This window comes from Pleurodeles waltl, chromosome 7 (genome assembly GCF_031143425.1).
Source record: "Pleurodeles waltl isolate 20211129_DDA chromosome 7, aPleWal1.hap1.20221129, whole genome shotgun sequence".
In the NCBI taxonomy this organism is placed as follows: domain Eukaryota; kingdom Metazoa; phylum Chordata; class Amphibia; order Caudata; family Salamandridae; genus Pleurodeles; species Pleurodeles waltl.
Genome location: NC_090446.1, coordinates 774,993,495 through 775,015,500, shown reverse-complemented (window position 1 = coordinate 775,015,500; position 22,006 = coordinate 774,993,495). Strand labels below are relative to the sequence as shown.

The window sequence follows — 22,006 nt, the reverse complement described above, 5'->3', positions numbered from 1 at the left end:
AAAATTGGCTTTGGAACAAGTCCCTACCAGACCCTATATTCATATATTTAACTGTTCAGGCAAAAACACTGATCCATTTCTCAAAAATAACGGTATAAACCCATATCCAATTTTAATCCCTGTCTTCTTTCTGCATGTTTTACTTCATCTTGTGTTTATTTTAAGAGATGCTGGGTTTCAGTAGATTGTTGTGCAATACAAGGCTTTTGCAAAGCACACACTGTGAACTCTTTTGCCTCTAGTTGTCTAGTCAATTCGAAGGTGTAAAATAGGTATTCATAGCAGGGCACAATTGAGAGCTCTGGAGTTGAGGATGAAGGTAGTGCAAGTTTCTCATAGTGCTAATCAGTGGGTCTTAACATGTTCATTCTACGTGCTCATCCAATCTTGGCCTCAGCAGAGTGTGCCCAGCAGTGACCAGTTGTAAACACTAATTTATGTGAAAGTATGTGAAGGAGGCATACACCACCGTTGAAAGATTGACAGTGCCAAAGAAAGGGAAAATGCATAGTTTACTGGTGAGACAAGAGAGCTTGTGTGTGTGTGTGTGTTAGAGAGACAGAGGGCATGTTAGAAGGGAAAGTGACATGAGGAAGTACATGCAGAAGGACAGAGTCAAAAGACAGTGATGAAGATGAAGGAGATCAAATCAAATCAATCAGGATTGTAGAGCGCTCTAATCACCCATGAGGGTATCCAGGCGCTGGGTCCAGGCTGCTTTGGGGCTTCAGTCGAAGAGCCAGGTCTTAAGTCTTCTGAATTCCTGGAAGGAAAGGGAGGTCCTGAGGTGGACGGGAAAGCTGTTCCAGTATTTCGCAATGAAGTAGGAGAAGGAATGATCTCCACTGTTGTTGTGAGCAAGAGAGAGAGAGATGCAGAGCGCAGGAATCTTTAGGGTAGGTGAAAGTTCAGGTGGTGGTTGAGGTATGCTGGTCCATGGTTGTGCAGGGCTTTGTAGGTGTGCATCAGCATCTTGAATTGGCATCTTTTGTGTACGAGGAGCCAGCAACATTTCCTCAGGGAGGTGTTATGTGGGTCTGTATGGGAGGTTCAGGATGAGTCTGGCTGCTGAGCTGTGTATTTGAATTCTCTTGTGAGGTGTGATGTGATTCCGCCGTACAGTGCGTTGAAATAGTCCGGGCGGCTAGTGACGAGGACTTGCATAGCGGTTCATCTGGTGGATACCGGGAGCCATTTGAAGATCTTACGGAGCATGTGAAGGGTGAGGAAGCAGGCAGAGGAGGCTGCATTGATCTGGCTCTTCATGGTGTGTGTGTTGTCCAGGATGATGCCAAGGTCCGGCCTTGGTCTATGGGAGTGGAGTGGTCCTATGTCTGCGTGCCACTAGGAGGCAAGCCACGATGAGGCAGTGGTCTCAAAGATCACAACTTCTGTTTTGTCTGTGTTGAGTCTGAGGCAGTTATCTTGCATCCAGTTGACAACGCTGGCCATGCAGAGATAAAAGTTGGCCTTCATGGTGGAGGTGTCTTTGGATAGTGAAAGGATGAGCTGGGCATCGTCCGCATAGGAGATGATGTTCAGTCTGTGGTTTCTGGCGATGCTGGCCAAAGGAGTCATGTAGGTACTGAAAAGGGTGGGGCTCAGGGATGAGCCTTGAATGACCCATGTAGATGATTTTCTTGGTCTTCGATGTGAAAGGAGGGAGGAGGACTCTGGAGAGGAAGAATGCAATCCATTAAAGGGTATTGTCTTGGATGCTAATCTGTAGATGATGTATTATAGATGCCGATGAATGATTTCAGTCCGGTGCGGGGAGAAAAAGGCCATAAGTGTGGGTGTGATCAATTACAGAGGAAAGTGGTATGAAAGGGAGAACAAGAGTGATTGAGACCCTCCGAAAACCAATACCTTATCAACAAACCTCAATGTTTAAGTCACTACTCTATATTTTCTGAATGAATTGAAACAGTTTCCACTCTCATTATTCAGAAAATTTTAATTGTTGTTAGTCAGCTACCTGATACTGACAACAAGCGTTGGCAAAGGCAATAGGTCCGGCTTGTCTATGGTGTATGTTCGTTGTTGTGTAGTATGTCTGGATTGAACAACAGAAATCCCATAAACAGGCAGCTAATTAGTAGTCAGGTGGCATATTTTGTGAAGCAAAGGATCCTAGTTCACATGTTTTAAGTCACACCCTAATTATGTGCACCACTCCTCTTGGAAAGGACCCCTGGTTATGTGTAACTGGCCACAATCCTCTTAGACATCCCATACCCTTTTCATCACACTTAAAACACTGCCCTACGGAACTGAGACTGTGACTGTGGCAACAGGTGGTCTTGCTGTATATTTCAGTGACTAATCAGCTTTTATGCTTTTTAATGCTCTGACAAGAAAACTCAAGGTGGTGCACTTGATTATTTGGTCATTTTTGCTTCAACACGTTGCCATGATAGTGATTGTCTCACACCTATTGTTGGTTGTTCTCGATAAGACTGCCACAAAATACTTGACTATCGAACGAGCTCATAGAGCAAATAGTTTTTCTTAACCATTCATGTGGTTTTGTGCCTAAAATCGGTGGCGAACCCATTTGATGTGAGGCTGCTAGACACACTGGTCATATTTCCATTCTCTTACTAATTATTTGGTCTGGCTTTATTAAGATCTTTAATGTGAAATTCTGTGCAACATTCCGCCGCAGTCTACTGGTCAGCCAAGTTCCTCATCTGTCCTGGATGATAGCACGATTTGTGATTCACTGGGCAGGTGCTTTTCGGCAATTTATTTTAATATAATAAATTTACTGCCGATCCGCAGGTGCCAATGGCTCCTCAGATCGCACATGGACAGCACCTGCTGTGCACGTTTAACCGGAAGGTTCAAGGATTTGTTAAACAATCCAGACCCGCTGTGAAACCTTTGATTCTTCGCCCACCCATAAAACCTTCAAAAATGTAATCTATGGGGTTGCGTTCCGTTCACTTATTCCGAATATGAGGGCCTTCTCAATGAATGTTAGTGCCCTGCGTTTGGTACGCTTTTTGCGCCCTCTACCACCCCCCCTTCCCCCCCCCCGCCGCCTTATTTATAGAGGCGAAAACGTAACTTTACTCTGTAACAGTCATATAAATAAATGGTGACTTTTCAATATAATTTAGATTTTCTTTCCTCAACAGGGGCCGCCAGGACCAAAGGGAGAGAAGGTAAATTTACCCTAGACATCCACTCTTTCCAGGAAAGGCAGACATTATATGTTTTCGTAATCTGTGCCTACTATCGGGTTGAGTTCACTAAAATATGGTTCAGTCTGCTTTTGCCTTTCATTTCTCTTCTTATAGTGCAATGTTCCTACACTGCCCTATCTCCATAATAATCCCACCCTTCTACATTCTGAAATGCATAGAACGTTTGCCTCATTTATGTTATATTGATTTATTCTCACTGATACAAAGTCTCCCCTCCTGCCTGGTTCTCCCATTTTTTTCTCTCAATATTTACTCTTATTGCCTTTAACAAACAGGATGACCAGCACTAACTTACTTTTGCTATGGGTGGGCGGAACTCACAGTTCCACTCTGCGGAGTTACGTCGGCGACTGCCTGCATTACAGAATTGTGCAACGGGACTCCAAATCTTGCTTGCATATTCTGGAGCCTGGCAAAAGAAAAATTCCACCAGACGGCGATTGTCACAATTTGGCCAGAACTCTGCATTTAAGAGTAATGCAGAGTAGCCAAAATTCCACCAATTCCGCAGGTGGAGCAGAATATTTTGCCCACCCTTCATTTTTGCCTGTTACCAGTGTTATTTATTTAAATCAGTGGATTGGATAACATGTATAAAATCAAATACATACAGCCACAAACAGATGCAACTGCTAGTGTCGCGAAGGGTTAAATTCTTGCTGTGTTCTATTTCAATTTTTGAGGGTTGTAGGCACCTTCTACCATCACCCTTACAGCTAGTTCCATATCACAATATAATGAGGCCAATTTGCAAAACATTTTGAAGAACCCCTAACACTCAGATCTGGAGTAGGTACCCAAAGCAAAACTGGTAATTATTTTTACACCAACCACACAATGCAGTGAATCTCCAAGTCCATTCTTTGCTGGAGGGGGGGGGGTTCTATTCTCAATAGAATTTTGGGAAGAATGAGGTTAAATGGTGCATATTTAACTTGTGTTGTGCATATAGGGGCTAAGAAACACAGCGTTACAGGCAGCTCAGCTCAGAGGAGGAACTATTTAAATGTATCAATACTTTAGGGTCCCTCATAGTATCCAGTAGCCTGTTACAAATCTTGTATCTGTCTGTGAAATTGTGGGCCCTAAGGAAAGAAATCTGACAATTTTGGGGAAACAGAACACCAAGTGCTTATTGTTATTGGCCCACTGAGAAATATTCCCCGAGAAACTTCTATGGCAAAATAACTAGCAGCAGTGTTAATTTATGTGTCAGTGCATAAAGCTCATCGCCAACTTGATAGTCCATTAAAATGTTTGCACCATAAAATAAAATATCAGAGTCAGGCCCTCAGCAGTGAACAGCAGCTTGCAGAGCTGAAGGGGAGGACTGGGAAGCTCACCCCTCCCCAAACCCAGCCCTTCTGTCTTCAGTCAACGTGAAATCACGCAGAGCATGGTTACTGAGGTTTAACACCACACTCATGGCACGGGTGCTTCAATTCCAAGGGGCCCTGGGGAGGGGCTGCCTTATAGGAACCATGGAGGGGTAGGGCCTTCCTGCCACGGGGTGGTTATGTCCAGGCCTGCCGTTTCTTTGTGTCTGATTTCAGTGTGTTCTTTCTAGCACAGTCAATATATGGAAGCGGATGAACTGTGTTTGATAAATGTGAATGCGTGCTAAGCCCTCTGTCCTTGTTTTCACCTTTTGCTTCCTTCCAGGGAGAACAGGGTGACATTGGCCCACGGGTGAGTACTGGCTTCGTTATGAAATGCGTTGTATGGATACAATATCGAGCATGCTCATACAATGTGTACCGTTCTTTATTAATTCATCTATAAAGCACTTACTTTACAAAGTTTTAGAATTGCATTTGTTTGAAGTAGATGTGTGTTGAAGTTAAAAGATATTTGAAGAAGTACAAAGTACTTGAAATATATTTGCACATAATCAATAGTAGCCTTTCGTTTAAACACAGTTAAAGTGTGAACACCATTGTACGATTCACAGTTTTATCGTGCTGTTAAATAGGCCCTTTTTCATTTATTTGCTCGTCATGTGTCACTCTGATAACATGTAGACTTACAATATTTGTCAAAGGTCTGCAGGTCACATGAGGTTTTAATTCTGTTTTACTCGCATATGTGTGGAGAGCGCCAGGCTTGCAGTGCAACAAATGAAGCGGGCTGGACACCAATTAATAACTGGGCCCAGCGCGATGCAGTGAGAGTGATCGGAGCACGTGATGCGTATCCGGTGTCCAGGCCCTCCGTCATGTCCGCGAGGCATGCGCGCTGCTTTGAACCGAGGTCTCGTGTCTTTACGGTGGAGGTCAAGAATGCTCTCTGCTTTTGAAGCTTCCATTTCAAATGAAGCTGTATCTTCTCATGTGGCCTCGTTTGTCAAACCAGGTCTTCTTTTATAAAGAGAGAACCGAGTCTGTCAAGCAATGATAGGTTAGGGTGGCGGTAATCAGGCAGGGCCCATGGGCCAGTCTGACAGGTCAGTGTATGGCCAGGTCTTTTTGGCTGTTGATTGGCATGTTTTCTGGTCTGCTGGGCCAGGTTTACTGTTGAGATCAAAACAAACATCGCCTGCCTTCAGCAAGCTCAAATCCATGCAGGTTTCCATATATTGCAAACACTTATACAGCGTGGCTTTACAAGTTCAACTCTGACTCAGTTGGTAAACATGGGCCACTTTGTTAGCTATCTAATTGACTAATGGAGGCTGCTTTTATTTTGGTGCCTATCACTCTTTTCTGTGCCAGTCCGACCCTGGGGTTCGCTTGTGCCTCTGCCCATCAAGGCAGAATACAGAAGGGAAAGGGGTCTCACAAAGCATACACAATTGAGCTGGTAGCAGGAAGGCAAGCAGGGTTCACCAGCTCTTTCAATAATTTTGAGGTTTTCAGAAAAAAGGTGGAGGAACTGTGCCTTTCTGCTCCCGGCGGATTGGTTATCCCTTTGTAATTTACAAATATTTGAAAACTTGTACCATTTCAATGAATTGATTAATGTAATTGCAAAGTCCAATTTTCTCTTGTTTAAAGTGTGGCGTATGCAATGTCAGGTTCCACATACCACATTCCTCCTACGTTTTGTTCATAATCCATTCTACCCAACGGAGTGGGCCTTCTCCCACAGGAATCCTTTGACAAGTTGAACCAGCCTGTGCAACAATTGTTTCCTGCATCAGCCCTGCATCCTGCCTGGTTCAGCATGTTTATAACCAAGGGTGTCTGGTTCCACCAACTCTGATAATTAGTCACAGCTACGTCTTCACTGTGGGCTAGTGTTTATCCCAAGGTGTTTATACCTTCTCAGCCTGGGACTTATGGATCCGACAAAACGTAAACGAAAAAAGAGTGGAGAAGTCACAGGGGTGAGATTGTCAGAATGAATGACAGAAAACGAACATGTTTGGAAGCTGAACCAGTGAAATATGAATATGTTTTCAAAGTATTTACAATGGGATGTGATAACACGAGTCTGATAATGAGTGACAAATGAACAGATGTAATGGTGTTTCATGACCGCCCATTCCCAAACTATGATGCAGATGGAGCTACTAACACATGCACTAGCTAAGGCAGCATATTGTTATTGGATACATCTTGAGTTTAATTCTGCAGTGTACTATTAGCAACTAGGAGCCACTGAACAATGCAAGTTTACACACTCTCCACAAAAGCAGGGAAGAGGCTGGCTGTAACAGGCTGGCCAATCAGACATCATCAGTGATGAAGGTCATGGTAGACTCTGCAGTAGTTGAAACTAGTGGCTTCCTGTATATAAATATAAATATTTGGGCTTCAGTAGAGCTCTTATAGCAGCTTCATGCACAACATCGAAACAAGTTAAGAAGCCTATAAATGTGATCCAGGGGCAGCAGGGAGGGGAAAAATAGGGTTAGAAGTTTAGAACTTTGGGAGCTAAGTGGCAATGAAGTTCTTTATGAGGGATGGTGATTCGCATTAGGTTCAATTAGGTCAGTGTTGAAATTTAAATCTTGTATTTAGTTTTTGATGTAGTACACTAAAACCATAGCAGATAGTACCTGCCGCTTTACTTAGATCAAGTAATTCAAGACAAAAGGTGAGCTTGGCATAACAGCCAGGTTGAGGTCCAATTAGTAAATGTACATTAGCAAATTAAACATTTTAGATTGGATGGCATATTTAACATACGTATTGATAGAGCAATCTAGATAGGATTGGATTTCTTTAGTAAATGCTATTTTAACAGCTTTCTGAAAGAAGGGGTCAAGAGGGCCATTGTGAAGTGCGTTGGGAAGAGATTCCAAATCTTGGGTGAAATATAGTGTTTCCATGTGGATTACTTTTTAGATTTTGTTGTGTCGATCTTTAGTAGAGTTCAGCACAGTAGGGTCCTGTTCCTACCAGAGAAGTGTGTGTTGTCAGCCTTTTTCCAGATTAGTGTGAAGTTCCTAAAGAAGATATGTTCTTGTCAGGGTAGACGATGGTAAGACACATGATCAATGTATGCATCCATTAATTATTTTTACTACATGGTACATGACATTTAGCTTTAAAGTTGTAAACGTTATATTAGTACATTTCAATGTTGGCCTTGGAAAGGGGTGGAGTTATGGAGTTAATCCATTTTGATTTGAGGTCGTTTTTTAGGATAAGAGCACCTTTCACCTATCATCTCTGTCAAAGACATAGGATGTTCTCTTCAAATGTTATTATTCCATCAACTAATAGTTTCAATGCAGTCCTGAATCAAGATTCAGTCAGTGCAAGAACGTAAAGGTCATATTCTTGGATGAGAGTGGAAGTTGCAATGACTATAGCAGATTTACGGTGGAGTACAGCTGATCTGATAAAATAAAAAGAGGGTGTAAAAACAGATTGGCGAGGCTGGTAGGTTTGAGGTTATTAGAGTAGACAAATTAAGGTATTGAGATGCCTTGCTCTAGAGATGGTGGACATCTGCAGGGGTATCTTAATATATTAATGGGTGAATCAGTGGCACAGAAAGTGACAAGCTCTGGAGATGGAGTGCTGGGAGAAGTGGAAGTGAGTGTGGCATATTATCATGTGGAGGTGATTTGGAATTTAGTAATTTAAAGACACTGCCTTGGAAGCTAGTGATTAATGAATGGAAGTTATTCATTTTCATGTTGATGGCCAAGAAATCAATGTGATCTATTCAACTGACTTGTGGGTAGTAAAGTGGGAGGAGACTGACATACAAAACCCATTTAGGAGAGAGAGCAACTACGTGCAGGCATAGCTCCTGCCACCTCCGATTCACAGATTTTACTTTTTTCTTACTTTGAAAAAGGTAAGTTTGCACACGTTTTGTACGTCTAAATGCACAATTGAACTCCAATTATATTTGTGCAGCCCTTTAATTATGCAAATGTTAAGTGTCCAAAAATAATTATTCTATGCCTTGCTATAACACATCTATGATTGCTATGTCATGAAGTGGTAAAACAATGTATATTTACAATATGTCAGAGAAAGATTATACATATTATATTAATTTAAAAATGAATATGGAATAGTATGGTTTGTTCTTTGCCCCAATTTCTCAATGTGTTGTGTCCTTAGGGCTCTGGCATGGGTGTCTCAGCAGGCCTGCTGAGCAATCAAATTCTGACAGTAAAGGTTTGTGTTCACAAATAACTCAAATTTACTTTTCTTGAATAGGTGCTCAAATCGCTCAGCAAGCCTTCTCTTCTTACTGTCTCTCAAACATACTGCCCTCTTCTGCCATCTAGCCTGGATTGTTTTATTTTCCTTTGCTTTTCGACTCATTATATGTGTACTTTTGCACTTTCTTTCCATCTAACCTTTGTCGCCTAGGTGTGGGAGTAGGTTTCTGGGCAGGGGTTTATTCTTGTGTTGTAACAAAATAGATTGATTGTATAGGTGAGAAGTTCAGCCTGTTTTGTGAACTTTGGACTATTTATATGACTGTTGGTTAAAAGAGTTGCCTTAGTTGGTTCGGGGTGCCTTGCACAATTAATTCTCACATTCGAATAAAGGAATAATTGGATGGATAATGATTTGCATACTAAATCTATGATTAGCAAAGGTATGGTTATTGATTCATTTTTGGCATGCATTTCATGAACATCAGCAACGATGTCTTTGCAATGGACTGTAGGAAAGGCATTGACATAGCCAGTAGGTCTGGCGTTAACCGCCAGCCTTTTGGCAATTCATGTTTTGTTTTGCATGGCTTTTGCTTGTTCAGGAAGCTGTCAGGCCGTCTTCAGTCTAAACACAAACAATGATTAAAAGCAGAAATGCTTTTTTTTGTTCTCAAAAACGCACGCATTACCATAGTACTCTTTGGCACTGACGGGGGTTACTTTGTGAGTTGATATTCTCCTTGTGAAAGGGAGGCAGGCTGTAAATCATAGTGCAGTGAGCCAATGGCTGAACTGTCCTAACACATTGCCCCTTGATGCATGCTGAAGTGGGTGGAAGGAAAATGTGAATGACAGAAACACAAAGTAATGGATGTCTGAAGCCCCCTAAAAGTAACTATGTTCTACACATAATTTTAGTGGAATCAAATGGTATTGGGTAACACAGACTTTAAAAAGCCAATTGGTCTGGCAATTTGCTGCCAGCCTCTTGCCTTTTGGAAAAAAGGTATAAAGAAAGGAATGAGAAGCCAAGAAAGAAAGAAGGCAAGAAAGAAATAAAGTACAAAAAGAAGGAAAGAAAGAGGATTAAAATAAGGAAAGAACAGAAGAAAGCGGTAGAGATGGAAGCAAAGAAAGAAAGATTACCAAAGGAAGAAAAAAAGAACATAAGATAGAAGAAGGCAAGAAATAAAAACAGAAAGAGGAAAGAAGGAGAGAAGAAGCAAAGAAGGAAACTGAGAAAAATTAAAGAAGGCAAGAGGGAATAACAAACAGCTAGGGTTGCAAAGATAGAAAACTCTTGTGAGCTAATAATCCGAGTTCATGCGAACTGCTGTTGTGGTGTTAAAAACCAGCAGTCAGTTACGCTCCACTGCAAAAGGAATTTACAAGGGCATGGACAGGAGAAAGGAACTGATAAAGCAGGAATGTTCCCCTGCTCTCCTCTGGTAGAAAGCATCCTGCTGTCACATCAGGCTCTACAAACAAAGGCAACACTAACGTATTAATAAAGAGAAAAGAAAAACACTGGCACTGAAGGGAACTACCTTGTGTGTAGATGCGCCCTTCATGAAAAGGTTAAAAGCAGTCTCTCAAAGTGGAGTTAGCTAGTGGCTGAAGAAAGCTGCCCAATTGCCCATGCTGTATGCTGCAGTCGGCAGAAGCAAAATGTGAATAACCGAAGAACAGACCAATGGATGAAGAGAGGTGGCGGAAAACAACTTTAAGTATATTATAAATATAATGTTACTAAAATCAAAAGGTCTTGGCTAAGGCCAGACCTAAATGGCAATGTGATTGACTTTGTTTGAACATGTTAGCCCACATCCTCCCCCTTCCTTTCTCAGATATGCGTTCACGTTTAAAATACATGTGCTCTGAAGCAGCCTGGCTGAAGTGTCAAGCTGCAGACAGGCAGCTTCAAGTGGTACCTTTTATCCAAGTATTCAATTTGACTTTTTCTTCAAGTATTACATTTATAAGCTCTTGATTGTCATCTCACCTGTCTGTAAACATGTTACAAATTATTTAAAGTAAACATAAAATGAGCTTTCCAATGGGGGATTACTCTCACCTGACCTATTGCCGTTCAATGTATCATTCCGCCTTTAGGAAGTGCTTCCGTTGAAATGAATGAAACTATATTACTCGTAATCATCCCACTATTTGTCACATTTACTTCTTCAGGTCTTACATGCATTTGTACAGTACACGTTTGTCTCTTTGCCACATTTTGTCCAAGCGTTGGTTAAGTCATTAAGACTGGCTTTAATGTACTAAACAGCATTTCTGCATGCAAAGCATGCACACAGCATTTGTGGGTACCTGTGTTTACATTTATTGGCACATTAAAGCCAGACCGACTTTGGTAATGCCTATATGTATTGCATACCTCTGGGAATATGTAATTTGTGGATCTCACTTAACTCATAGGTAATGTAAATTCATAAGAGTTAACAGGAATGACATAAAAATGTATGCATTTTCACCTGGATAATATTTCAAACCATGTGGGGTCCTTATTGCCCACATTGCTTATTCTAGGACACGTTTCTTGTTGTGGGGAAAAAAATTAAAAATGACTGCGCTTTCTTAATGGACCACTCACCGAGTACAGGAGGGTAGCCTGTCTTAACTTAGGCCGCCACCTTTCCCCTCACACTCTACTGATTACATCCACGATGAAGCATTTTTAGATTGAAAAGTCTGCTTACTGCTACACAGTTTGATCAACGGACTGACTACCTCAGTCTAGTATTGGCAGCGTACACTACACGCAACATTAATAGCCGATGTCCAGTTCCTAGAAGTCAAGCCATTTGGCGCTGCTGTAACAAGGGCATTTTTTTCATGCTTTCTCTCTAAAAAACCTGGACTGCTGCGTCTTGCATAAAGCACCAGAGACCACCTCCACCTTGACCATTACGATAGTTTCGAAGACTAGTGTATGTTAGTCTCCAAATTTGTGCAAGATTTTGTGTGAAGAAATACACGCTTTTACTTGCCTGAGACGCAGTGTGGTGCATTGGGTTGTCGTGAAGAATACACTTCTTAACTGCTAACCCCAAACCTTGGCCACTCCAATCTCTGATAGCACATCAGTGCCATGTGTGCAAGTGCTTGAAACATAAAATATCTGCAATTAATGGAAAAAGTACCTCCTTTATTGTACTATCTCATATTATTTATTTGCTGTTCCATCTAGAAAGTCTGCAAATTCTGGCATTTAAATAAGACCCAAGCCACCTTTCACCTTCAAAACAACCCCATGTTCTAAACATTTTGCCTTTGTGGATGTATACATAGAACCCTTGTGACTTTCAGAAACCCCACTAAAATGAGACTGTGCCTCTCATCAGGGAGGGCTAGAGAAGAAGCAGGAAGGCAGTGTTTATGGCACATCTAGTGGGCTGACTGTGACGATGTGAAACCCGAAAACCTGTATTCATGATCACATATGAGAGCACCTAGAACAGTGGAAAGCTGATTTTACTCACTCTGTGACCCACTTTTCTATGGGCATTTATATGCACAATGGCTTTTACAAGTGGAGCCATTCTTTGTATCCAATGTTCATTTTATGTGTTAGTTGTCTATCGTGATGGGCAATTTCATGAGGTGACCTTCACTGAGCTTGGCAAATGTGGCTGTCTTTTACCAACAATCTAAACTGGTCTCTGCAGCGTCCTCCCCAGCCTGTGTACTCATAATTGATTACACCATACACAGAGCTTGGTCTTACACATCTCAATTGCTCTGCGTGTAACCATGAACTCCACATTCTAACATGAAATCTATTCACCACCCCCAAATACATATGGCACTGCTCTACAAAGTCCATCAAGAACCAAAAGGGTCCTGTCATTGCTAACTCACAAGACACTACAGTTGTGGCTGCGCCCAGCATCAGCCTTATGCCTCTGACATGCAGCCATGGCCGCACGCAGACCCTCCAGTAGTCCTGGTGTGCCATGTCACTTACTTTGGATGATCAGTGAAGTGATGAGGCCCTCGGGGCCTAGCTAATGCCCCTGTCCGTTTGTCAGTTCTTTGTAATGTGAAGAGCACTTTCAATAACCATTTCATGTACCTTTTTGTCCCGTGTCAATTTGGTATCTACCGCCAGTTCTTTCGTTTTGTCGAGGAGGTATGGTTTGCATGTTTACAGTGTCAACTCCGGCCTCTGTTTTTAAGATGCAACCAGTGCTTTAATAGAGGGGGCTGAGCTACTGAAGCACAAGACGGGCTCGAGCCAGATGCCTCACTCTGGCTCAGCTCGGGTCCTCTTCGACCCTCCAACCCAAAGCGAGCCGAGCTGGACGTCTGCCTGTCGGATGAATTGAAAACAAAGCAGCAGTGGTCTCTGATGTAAAATGGGCGACAGAAAGACACAAACATCTAGTGGGCTGAGTTGGACAATGTGAGACCAGAAAAACGGTCTAGATGATCAGATAGGAGAGCACCTTCAACTGCTCGAGTTCAGGATGTGAGCGGTACAAAAACCTCCTGCGTGCATGATTCGATAGGCTATAAGGTTGCTCCACTTTGTCCATGATTTAAATGCCAAGCATTTTTTATGGGTCTGCTCGTGCACCAGTTTTTCGAGCCAAGCCAGGCCTTTGGCTTGGCTCGGCTCGGCTCTCCCTGTTTACTTTTTAGCTCGCACGCCACTGTTTAACTTCTTAATATTGGCATTTGGCTTATTATGTTCTTAACATAATTTCTATTATATGTGACATGATCCAACGAATGATAATGATTTCCTAACATAACAACATCGAGTTTTTTAAAGCGGGTTTTACAGATTGAGGGTGCGTGCCCTCTAGTGGTCATGAATAGAATGCGCGCTCGAATACTTGGCAGATGATAAAAACGTGTTCAAGGCGTTCAGCTTATTCTGAAAAAATGTATGAAAACTGATTTAACTGGTTGATAACTGTTTAGATATTAAAGTCCTTCTGGCAACGCTTCACCTGTCAAAAGCATTAGAGCTGTGTTCAGCTAGAGAGAGAAATGTGTTCTGCTACGTGAACATCTGCTGGAAATGACAAAAGCTGAATTAATTGCACGTACATTTTTTATTGAATGCGCTATAAATCTAGACACAGACTTTTGTAAGTATTGCAAAGTGAAGGCAGCGACCCCTTTTTATGATAGCGTGATAAACCCATTCTCTTTCACTGCTGGTGGTGAAAATGGCTCAAATTGTTTAAAAGAGTGCTTGTTTGAGAATAGAAAAAGCTTTAGGTTCGGTCGCACAGTGCATTATTTTACTTAGATGCCATCCCTCAAAAAATACTCCATTAAGCGCGCCTATTGGCATCACCAGCTTTTCCGGGGCAGGGTTGTGCAGTAAGATGTAACGTTGCAAGCCATTCTTCTTCCTTTATATAGCGCCAAGACCTTTCGTCTTCACTCTTGATGTTCGAAGTATGGGGAGGTTGGCCGAGTTGTAAGCGTGGCGTTAGGAGTTATATATTATCTATGTCTATCATGGTTCCTGGGCCGGAACCCATTTACGCCGCTACTCCTTTCTCCAACCCTCCACCTTTCCTCCCACCCATGGCAAACCCCCCTCCTGTGTGCTAGCCGCGGCACACACCCATTTCTTACCTTCTAGAAGCTTCCTGTCCATCACTGGAATGGCTCCTACCTGCTGCTCCGAGCCGAGGGCCTATTCAGAGCTCGGGAATGTGACTTCTCTCGTGTAGACTCAGTAATATTCTCAATTGGAACCCTTAATGAGTGGAGTTCTTTACAATGGAAGCTAGGCATAATAAATTGACGGGCTAGAGAGGGTTACGTGCAAGACGCTTCTAACATTCTGTCGTAACACTTGAATTATTTTGCAGTAGGTACGAGTACAACAATACAGTCCAGGGACACTTCCTCGCACAGAAATGCGCCACATATCAACCTCCTAAAATGTGTCAGAGCCACTTCTCCTGATATACATCTTACCCAAAATAAGCTAATTGGAAATAGCATTGCAAGCTACATTATGCCACCTCATCTCACGTGCCTCCGTGAGCAATCGCCCATCATGTAACACCGGGCATCGCCCATTCTGGCGCCATCGATGTGCTTTTCCTCAGATTTGGGCTGTCAAACGTGCCTTGTCTCACTATAGTACCTCTGGTGTCAAAGGGCGCACGGCCTACCTTTCAAATGCACTGACGTACAAGTATCTAATGCCTCCCACACCCCGTGTCTCTTTACCCCCTTACCCTGCCCCACGTGGTCTTTCCCTGTCAAGGGACGGTGCCCAAACTGCCTTTCTACTCTCCATAATGTGGGCCGCAGTCAACGCACTACCACCAGTGCAACACATTAGCTGACTGATTCGGCGCTGTAAGTATATGCATTTTGCACGTAGCTCACCAGTGACATAAAATATTCCCTCCGCGCCCCGGAATTATTTTCTCATAAACGCAAATTTAGTTTATTTCACCCCTTTTTCTGAGTGCAAGGCTACTGAATTCCACATTTTTATTGAAAGTGCCTCACATAATGCTTTTCCATGTCAATGGAAACAATACAAAAATAACAATAAAGCTGATGACGTCTCTTTCAGGAGACCTGGAATGTTGACTAGTAGTTGAAGGGTGCGGGTATGCCAGCTTTTGCCTAGCCTGCTTGTAAACACTCGAAGGACAGGAATGCCGACCATCCTCTAACGGAGATTACTCCGCTTTCAAATCTAAAAGCACGCAGTTTGATTCCCGCAGTAGAATTGTTATATGTTAAAATAAAATTACCCCACGCAGAAGCAACAAGCTTGGTACCTCTCAGAAAAAGCAAAGAACTCGTAAAGCAACCCGTGCAAACCTGAGGATTGACTCTGCCTCACTCACAGGATGTCTCCGGAAATAAACTTTGGGGACATTTTAACTCAGCAGTGGACAAAGCCCCTGGCACCGACACCCAGGAAGATGCTGCTGTCTCTTCTGAAAGAGATGACCAAATCCTTTGGCTCAAACCCTGAACAGTTGAAATAGCACACTGTGCACATTTCCTGCTTCCTTGTCCACAGGGCATGCTGTGAGTTGTACAGCTCCTGGCTAACAGCTTGAAGCAGAGGTGTGTCTCGCTTTCGTCACCATTCTCCCAGCTGAACACACCTATCACCTTTCTAAACATTGCACAACTTACAAACATAGTTACGATAATAGATTAAAAAATAAAAAGCTGTTATCATTCGTGGAGCTTTCCACAAGGGAAGAACCAGGAAAAACCACAAACTCTTCCCAAGGTGTTGGAAGAGATTGAATGTGTTAGAAACAAGCTTTGAATTTCTCTGTGTTTGGTTTAAAACAGCAACAATGTCTAAGAGAGGGAAGACTTCAGAGTAGAAATTAATTGAGATCTTATGTTTACTGATTCAATGTTCAAGTACATAATCACACGCTAGATTTTTCTTTCAACTCTGGTATTTGTAGTCCTGGATTTATAAGCCATGCCTGTAAAGTGAGGTAGCACAAACCCAGCTAAACAGAGTGCTGTATGGGGTCAAAGTCAAGTGTAAAAGTAAACTAGTTGAGAGGAGAGGAAACCGGGTTGTGCACGGTTAACACATTGTGATGTTGTATTCTTTACAGAGGTGCTTCTCCAATCCTTTCATGAAACGTAGCAGCGTTGGGGCAGTCTTGGTGGATAGAGCAATGTTGTTCCAGATCATGGCAGCATGGATGGAAAAGGCTTCCTGCAAGTTTTTAATTTTTCACACTTCTTAGTCTGCAATCTGATGGTGTCCTTGCTGTGGGTATGCTGGAAACCACCAGAGATGGTGAACATTTGCAAGAGAAGTGCGATTGCTGGCCTTCTAGGGTTCAGGTTGACTGCTATTATTACAAAACTAGAATAGTTATATGATCTTATAGCGTTGTCCCGTCCGCTTCTTCCACCAATAGACTGCCCTTCTCCACTCAACAGTGGTGTAACGAAGGGCCTGCAGCCCCCTTGGTGCAGGGGGCCACCTAAATCTAGGGGGCTCTCCTCAGCATAGCACCCTGGCCTGAGAGCTCCTGAATGAGTTAGGAGGGGGCCTCCTCCATGTACTTTGCAGGAGGGCCCTTCAAGTTTCATTACGCCACGGCCACTTGACTCACTGTGAGCAACGGTGACAAGCATTCTTGTGCATTTCCTACTGAGAGTGCATAACCACAGCTTCTGTGACTTTTTATTCAGGGTAGGAATCACTTAATAAAGGGTTGGTGGTGGTAATATTTTCAGGAGGACTTTAACTTTCATTCTGCAGCTGGTGGGTGTTCCCCTAGAGCACTGTGAGACCTTCCTAAGAGATGCTTAACAAAATAAATACATTGTTGATTTGCCATATATTTTCTTTCTATGGTGTTCACCTTCATCATGCGTCATTTCTGTCAACAAATGCCTAGTAAGTCACAAAGATAAAGAGGAACCAGGTCAAAATGCGACCGTGATTATTGAACATCTTTGAGAAAGGCCTGTAGTTGACAGACCAAGTCACTTTGGAAGTGGCACCACTTGGAGTGTAACGTCACCCTGAGCTTTTTGTTGGAAAGCTAAAAAGGGCATGTTTCACATACCTCCATCTCTCGTACCCTTGCGAGTTACCTCCATAATGGGCTGACAAGTGGGCTGTAAGGGGTAGAGGTTTTTATTAGGAGTGCATCTTTGCTGCTGGTACAAAAAACGAAAGCAGTAATTTGATTACCAACTGATGTATTTGCCATAAACTGGCCCATCAGTGAAGATAAGTCAGTAGTTTGGGTTTGGATTGTATTTATTTGAAGTAAACAGTAATTAACATTGTCTTTCTCAAATAGTGACATAGCATAGTTGGCATTCATTTTGGCATGTTGAGAAGCGGGTGATTAATTGTTACATATATGTTTAGAATAGGACTGACAAAGGGGATCATTCCAACTTTGGCGGGCGGCAGAGGCCGCCCGCCAAAGTTCCCCCGTCGAAAGACCGCAGGGGTCATTTCGACTTTCCCGCTGGGCCGGCGGGCGACCACCAAAAGGGCGCCCGCCGGCCCAGCGGGAAAGACCCTGCAACAATGAAGCCGGCTCCGAATGGAGCCGGCGGAGTTGCAGGGGTGCGACGGGTGCAGTTGCACCCATCGCGATTTTCACTGTCTGCAAAGCAGACAGTGAAAATCTTAATGGGGCCCTGTTAGGGGGCCCCTGCACTGCCCATGCCAGTGGCATGGGCAGTGCAGGGGCCCCCAGGGGCCCCACGACACCGTTCCCGCCATCCTGGTTCTGGCGGTGTAAACCGCCAGAAACAGGCTGGCGGGAAGGGGGTCGGAATCCCCATGGCGGCGCTGCAGGCAGCGCCGCCATGGAGGATTCTCTGGGCCAGGGGTAATCCGGCGGGAAACCGCCGGATCCCCTTTACTGACCGCGGCGGTCAGAATAGCCCTGGAAGCACCGCCAGCCTGTTGGCGGTGCTTCCGTTGCCCTCCGCCCTGGCGGTCATAGACCGCCAGGGTTGGAATGAGGGCCAAAGTGCTTTCAATTGTAGCTACAGGAACGTGTATGTTCATTGGGTGAGTCAATGTAATACAGGTCCAGGAATTTCAATTTCGTTGTGAGGCCCCCAACCACAGAAATATTTTCCTCTTTTTCTTCAACAAGCCCTCAAAATTGGGTTGTGTGTCAGAATTTTATTAACAAAAACATCGTCTGAAAGAAGTATTGTATCCTATATAGTTTTTAACTGTAATTTGGATTGCTGAAACGCAGGCTACCATTCATTAGTTCCTGACCCAGGATCTGGTGCAGAGGAGAGCACTTCCGTGGGAGCTTCATAGCAGGAGTGGGAGCTCAGCCGGGTCGAGCGGGAGTGGAAGATGCAAGGGCAGGTGGCTTGCTGGACTGCTGGAGTTGTGGAGCTGGCGGTCGGGCACTTGGGCCTTCTTCCTCCTGTCTGATCGCTGTGCCTTCTGCTCCCTCGCTGTAGCTTCCATTGCTCCTCCTGCTGCTGCTTCTCAGTCATGGTCCCACGCCTCTGCTGCTGGTCTGCCGTCAGACCTGTTGGGATTTGTTATGGGTTGCTTTCTGCATCCTGGCAGCCCATTGAGCGGCCATCTTCTTTCTGGCTTCGCTCTCCGGTGAGTGGTGAGTGTGCCAGTGTCGTTGTGGGGGAGGGCAGTGCTGGGGGGGTGGCTGTTGCTCGCCCGCCGTAATGCTCTGGTCATGCCTTAGCTATTCCCGCTGCCCTCCACAGCCTTAGGTCATTGGCCCCTGCGTTCAGTCCCTGGCCCCTGCCCGCGCTGCCTTCGGTGTCTCCAGAACAGGGAGAGCAGTGCTCCAGAGCTTGGTTGAGCCCCGTGCCTGCGGAGGCTGGGTAAGCTCCCCCTCCCTGCCACATAACCCGGCCTCAGCCCAGCATTCTACTCAGCACCAGTCAGGAAGAAACTAAACACAGCATGAGAGACTCCGCAGCGCCTAGACTACCACTACCGAAGTGGCCACTCCGGGTTGTGGTGCTTGCAGCCCCATTAACCCTCGTGCTACCATTAGCCACAATTAGCTTCAATAGTTACTAATTGCCATCTTAACATCACTGGCCTAAATTATTGGCCTTTATCCTGTAAAATGACAATGAATAAATTTAGATCCGGTCCGTTTGCTTCAGGGAAGAGCCTGTGCAAAAACAAAATCTAATCCTCTTCAGAATAAAGACTCAACCTCGCAGCTGAAAGGGAAAAGTCAGATCTTTATTCTTTGGGAAAAGGCGAAACCCCAGCAGGAGATTCCGATTTCTAATATGAGTTCCAATGGGGGGGGGGGTCAATCAAAGCTGTGCAAAGAGGAGGTACTGAGAGGTCTGGGGAACAGGTCACGGTTGAATTCAAAGTTTGGGGAGTTTGCCTCATGGATGCCTCGGAGACCCATGAGGCCGTATTCAGCCCTCCCGCTCCTGGCTTATCCTCCCACCTTTTACCTTTTATTTTGCCTCCTTCTGTTTTGGTGCTGGTGGTGATGACTCCCTCCCAATCAACCTCAGAGAGGGATTATCGCAGGAAATAGCTGGTTCGAGATGATAACTTTACCCTGCCAGACCTTGATTTGGAGTCATGTAAGATACGATATGGCAATCAAAATAAGGGCGAGTCCTTGCAGTCAGTGGGGATCCTCCCTCCCCTCTTCAGGGCTGCAACTTTTTAGTAGTACCCCATCAAATTGTCCTTCCTTGATATCTAACCTGTCTGTCACTCCAGACCTGGAAGTAAGCAGAGTACAATTTTGCCAACCCGCTGATCAAGAAATAAGTGTCAAATTCCTTACAGTGTCTGGAAAGACTTTTATCTCCAGTTCTACAGTTATTAGAAAAATTCATTGGATGGTCTGACTGTATCTTCGATAGGGTTACAGCAATATTGAAAGAACTGACCAACAATAAGAAGGATAAAGCTTCAGGTTTTAGGGAACCTTTTGGATTGGAGGGATCATCGCTGTTGGGTAGAAAGACCCACCATAAGGAAGTCTGTTGTCAAAAAGACTTTGGCTCCCAGGCAGGTAAACCACAATGTAAGAAATGCACTCAAGAAGCCCTCTGTGCGGACAGCCCAGTCGACTTATCTTGAATAAATCCTATACTGTAAAGAATTCATGAGAAAATCCACAAGGAGGTTGTTGAGCTGGTCCTGTTTCTGATTTTTAAATCCTGTCCTAAACTGGTGCCAAACACTGGTGATCCAAAGCAAGTAAAACCTGGGAAGAAGAAATACTGCGCAAAGGAAAGAAAACATCTTGATGCAGACTTTCAAAGAAAGGTTGAAGGAAGTTATTCTTTGGAGAAGTTACTGATAATTTACAAAGCACTGAAGGGTCTGAGCAAATTCCCTCTTTTGTTCAGGCTGTAGGTGGCTCTACAAAAATTCCCATAAAGGCAACGGTCAAGAGAACCTCTGCAGTAAAGGAAGACATCTATATAATTCACAAGTATCTTATATTCCATCTTCTCTAAACCCAATGGCTGTGCCATCTTTTGATCCTGGTATTAAGAGAAGTCAATTGGTGCTAGAAGAGAGAAAGGCCGCAGAGAGTAATGTAGACTCCTGTATGTTGGACTTTATCCCCCTTTTCAATGGAGATTTAATCTTAAATAGGTCCTCATTACTTAAATGCTTTTCTCAAATTGTGAATCTGAGATTAATTGAAGGCAATGATATTAAGTTCGTCTCCTTATTGTCTGCCGGGGTTGAAAGTCAAATTATAAACCACACTTGGTAATTTAGGCAATTGGGTAGGGAATGGAATTGAATATTTTAATAATTTCATGAAGCGTATAATAAATTATATTAACCAAAAAAACTAATTGAACTGTGTGTATAATAAATTATATTAACCAAAAAAACTAATTGAACTGCTATAAGATGACCCCTTTTCCCCTTCTTCTATTAAATAGGGACGTAAATGCACTAATTAGGGACCAATATTAGTTTTTTGATCCTGATAGGAAAACGAAGGTGCAGGTATTAAAGAGGAGAAGGGCGCGAGTGATAGCTCGTTCAAAGAGAGAAGCATGGGAGAGACTCTGGATTAAATTAAGGGAGGCGGCAGTCAAAGGCACGTCCAGGACTTTTTGGGCTCTAGTTGGAGATGGCTGTGGTGCAAGAGCTGGATCTTTCCCATTATCCATAGAGGAATCGAAATGGGTTACCTTTAATAAGGGTCTTAATGTAGCAAATGAGGGGGAGAGTAATCAACCTTCAGTAAAGAAATGCTCGCTCCTCTCTGACCCCCCATCCGAAGCAGAGATTATGTCTTCAGTTCAAGGAATGGGCCCCTCATCAGTAATGCAGCCTGATGAGATCCCCTTTTCTGTATTAAAACAAAATCCACTACTTTGGAGTAAAATTCTCTACCCAGTGTTTTAAAAAATGTTATAAAATCATAAAGAATCCCCCGTCTTGAACAGAAAGTATTATAGTCCCTCTCTTAAAAAAAGAAGATCGTAACTCGCCAGAAAACTAGTGTCAGATTGCTCTTCTTGATGCAGTGGGTAAAGTTTTTGCTAAATGTGTACTGGATCAAATCAATGAATGGGTAGAAGATACAATCCTCCCCAATGAACAAACTGGATTTAGGAGTAGACAATGGAACACTTGATAATATAACTGCCTTTCAGGTACTAACTGAAAAATATTTGGTAGTAAGGGGTGGGGTCCTATACGCAGCCTTTATAGACTTTTCCACTGCTCTGACAAAGTAGATTGTTCCTTGCT

At 43.6% G+C, this 22,006-nt stretch overlaps 1 protein-coding gene across 1 annotated transcript in view; it reads left to right on the top strand.

Annotated features, from left to right (window-relative positions):
• The window catches only part of LOC138245569 (collagen alpha-1(XXIII) chain-like), a 284,280-nt gene that overhangs the window by 114,367 nt on the left and 147,907 nt on the right, over positions 1-22,006 (top strand). The window contains exons 3-5 of the mRNA XM_069199279.1: positions 3,144-3,170; positions 4,875-4,901; positions 8,738-8,794. Of these exons, the coding sequence (XP_069055380.1) occupies positions 8,747-8,794 (48 nt within the window). The 5' untranslated portion in view covers positions 3,144-3,170; positions 4,875-4,901; positions 8,738-8,746. The remainder of the gene's footprint in view (positions 1-3,143; positions 3,171-4,874; positions 4,902-8,737; positions 8,795-22,006) is intronic.